General features: G+C 37.4%; 1 protein-coding gene across 1 annotated transcript in view; it reads left to right on the top strand.

Annotated features, from left to right (window-relative positions):
* TMEM131 (transmembrane protein 131) overlaps nt 1-855 on the top strand; it is an 83,327-nt gene extending 82,472 nt beyond the window's left edge. The window contains 1 exon segment of the mRNA XM_009579949.1: nt 1-855. This exon segment is cut by the window's left edge and continues 30 nt beyond it. Within this exon segment, the coding sequence (XP_009578244.1) occupies nt 1-108 (108 nt within the window). The 3' untranslated portion in view covers nt 109-855.
* The last annotated feature ends 903 nt before the right edge of the window (nt 856-1,758 follow it).

The following is a 1,758-nucleotide window of genomic DNA, read 5'->3' as shown; positions in this document are numbered from 1 at the left end:
GCTGAAGACATGGGACAGACCTACAATCCTTGGAGAATTTGGAGCCCGACAATTGGAAGAAGAAGTTCAGATCCTTGGTCTAATTCACACTATCCTCACGAAAACTGAAGTTAAGCAAAAGGAAGGAACTCTTATCCAGGTCATGATAGAATTCTGAATGCAAATTTTTGAAAAATCATTTTCAGGCTGTTGCTGGTCATTGCTCCTCCCCCCCCCCCTCCCCGCCAGTCATGCTTTCATCACTTGCTCCTTTTTAAAGTCTGTCCTGCAATATGGTAGTGTGAGATTGCAGATGAGCTTGAAAAAGTCTGGGTGTGGTCACAAATCCCAACTACAGCTGAAACCTGTAAATCTGAACAATTTCACTGGTTTCATATTTTACCATCTGCCATCTTTATTTAGGAAACAATTTGAACTATAAAGTGGTCCTGGCATGCAATACTTTTATGAAAAGTACTGGTTTGGGTTTTTAAATTTTTTCCAGTATTATCCTCCAAGTTCTAATTTAAAATCAAAAGGCACTTTGTGCTAAAATGCAGAGTATTTTTTTAAAATAAGGCTGTCTTTGTTAACACAGGTTCTAAGAATGTAAAAAAAAAAAAAACAAAAACCCAACAACAAAAAAAACAACAAAACCAACACAAAACCTTAAGAGCAAAATGGCTGAATGTAAGAACATTCTGTTGAGACTGTAATACACTTTCTGTGCTGTTTGTACATTTGTAAACCTGAATGCATTTTTAAGTGGAACTGAAATGCACACAGCCAAGACTTGTGGAAGAAACAAGATACCTTGTGCATTTCTTATGGATACAACTTTGGGTTGTACTTTAAAATAAATACTGCTTTTTTCAAGATCTGTCTGTTGTAATTCTGTTCTCCTGGTATTTTCTAAACTTGTGCATGCATGAATCCACTTGGCGGTGGTAGCCTTCAGGCCAAAATCTACTGTGCAAAGGGCCTATATTAACAGAAACTTCACTGCAGATGAAACCTGGCTTCTCAACAGCGTGGGTTTGTATAGCAGTGGAGAATTAGAAATTGTTTTCAGGGTTACACAGTGCCACCCACTTGAAAATTTGCTGGATAGCAAAATGCTGGAAAAAGGTCTACGCTGTTTATGTTTCCAAGTATCAGGCATAGTAGCAGCTGCTGCCGTTTATGCTATACCCAAACCTTTGTAACAGGTATTGTATTGTTCTTGTATAGGTCTGAACGAGAACTTTACTATTTTTAGATATGATTTATCTGTCCCTTTAAGGTGCCTGTTTCCCTTCATTAACAGTAAGGCAAGCCCCAGTGACTACATATATTCATCTGAGCTAAAGCCAGGTAAAAACCCTTCCATTACAAGAAAGCATTAACAGACACTAGCAACATAAATTTATTTATGACTCGGTGGCACTGCTTAAAACTTACAGCAGCAGATTTTTATCAGAATCCATCCTTTAAAAGAGGAAGAACTCTGTATTTTAGTTAAAACATTTTTGCTACAAGGAATATGGTATGCAACAAAATATGAGGGTTAAATAAATAATTGAGACTAAGTGACCACTTTTCCAACTCGTATTATGTAAAAAAATCTCTACAACTGACAGACTGCTGTCTTCTTGCTGCCACCAGCAGAAGCTTGAAGATACAGATCTCTGAAATAGGAAACTGCTGGAACTCCTTTGCTCTTAAAATTTGGGTATTTCTAGAACCATGCAAGGTCATGAAATGTTCAGCTTGGATTTGTATGCAATTTCCTTCTGAGTA

Source organism: Fulmarus glacialis, unplaced genomic scaffold (genome assembly GCF_000690835.1).
Source record: "Fulmarus glacialis isolate BGI_N327 unplaced genomic scaffold, ASM69083v1 scaffold33926, whole genome shotgun sequence".
Taxonomy (NCBI): domain Eukaryota; kingdom Metazoa; phylum Chordata; class Aves; order Procellariiformes; family Procellariidae; genus Fulmarus; species Fulmarus glacialis.
The sequence above is the reverse complement of the archived record's forward strand: the minus strand, read 5'-3'. Positions and strand labels throughout refer to the sequence as shown.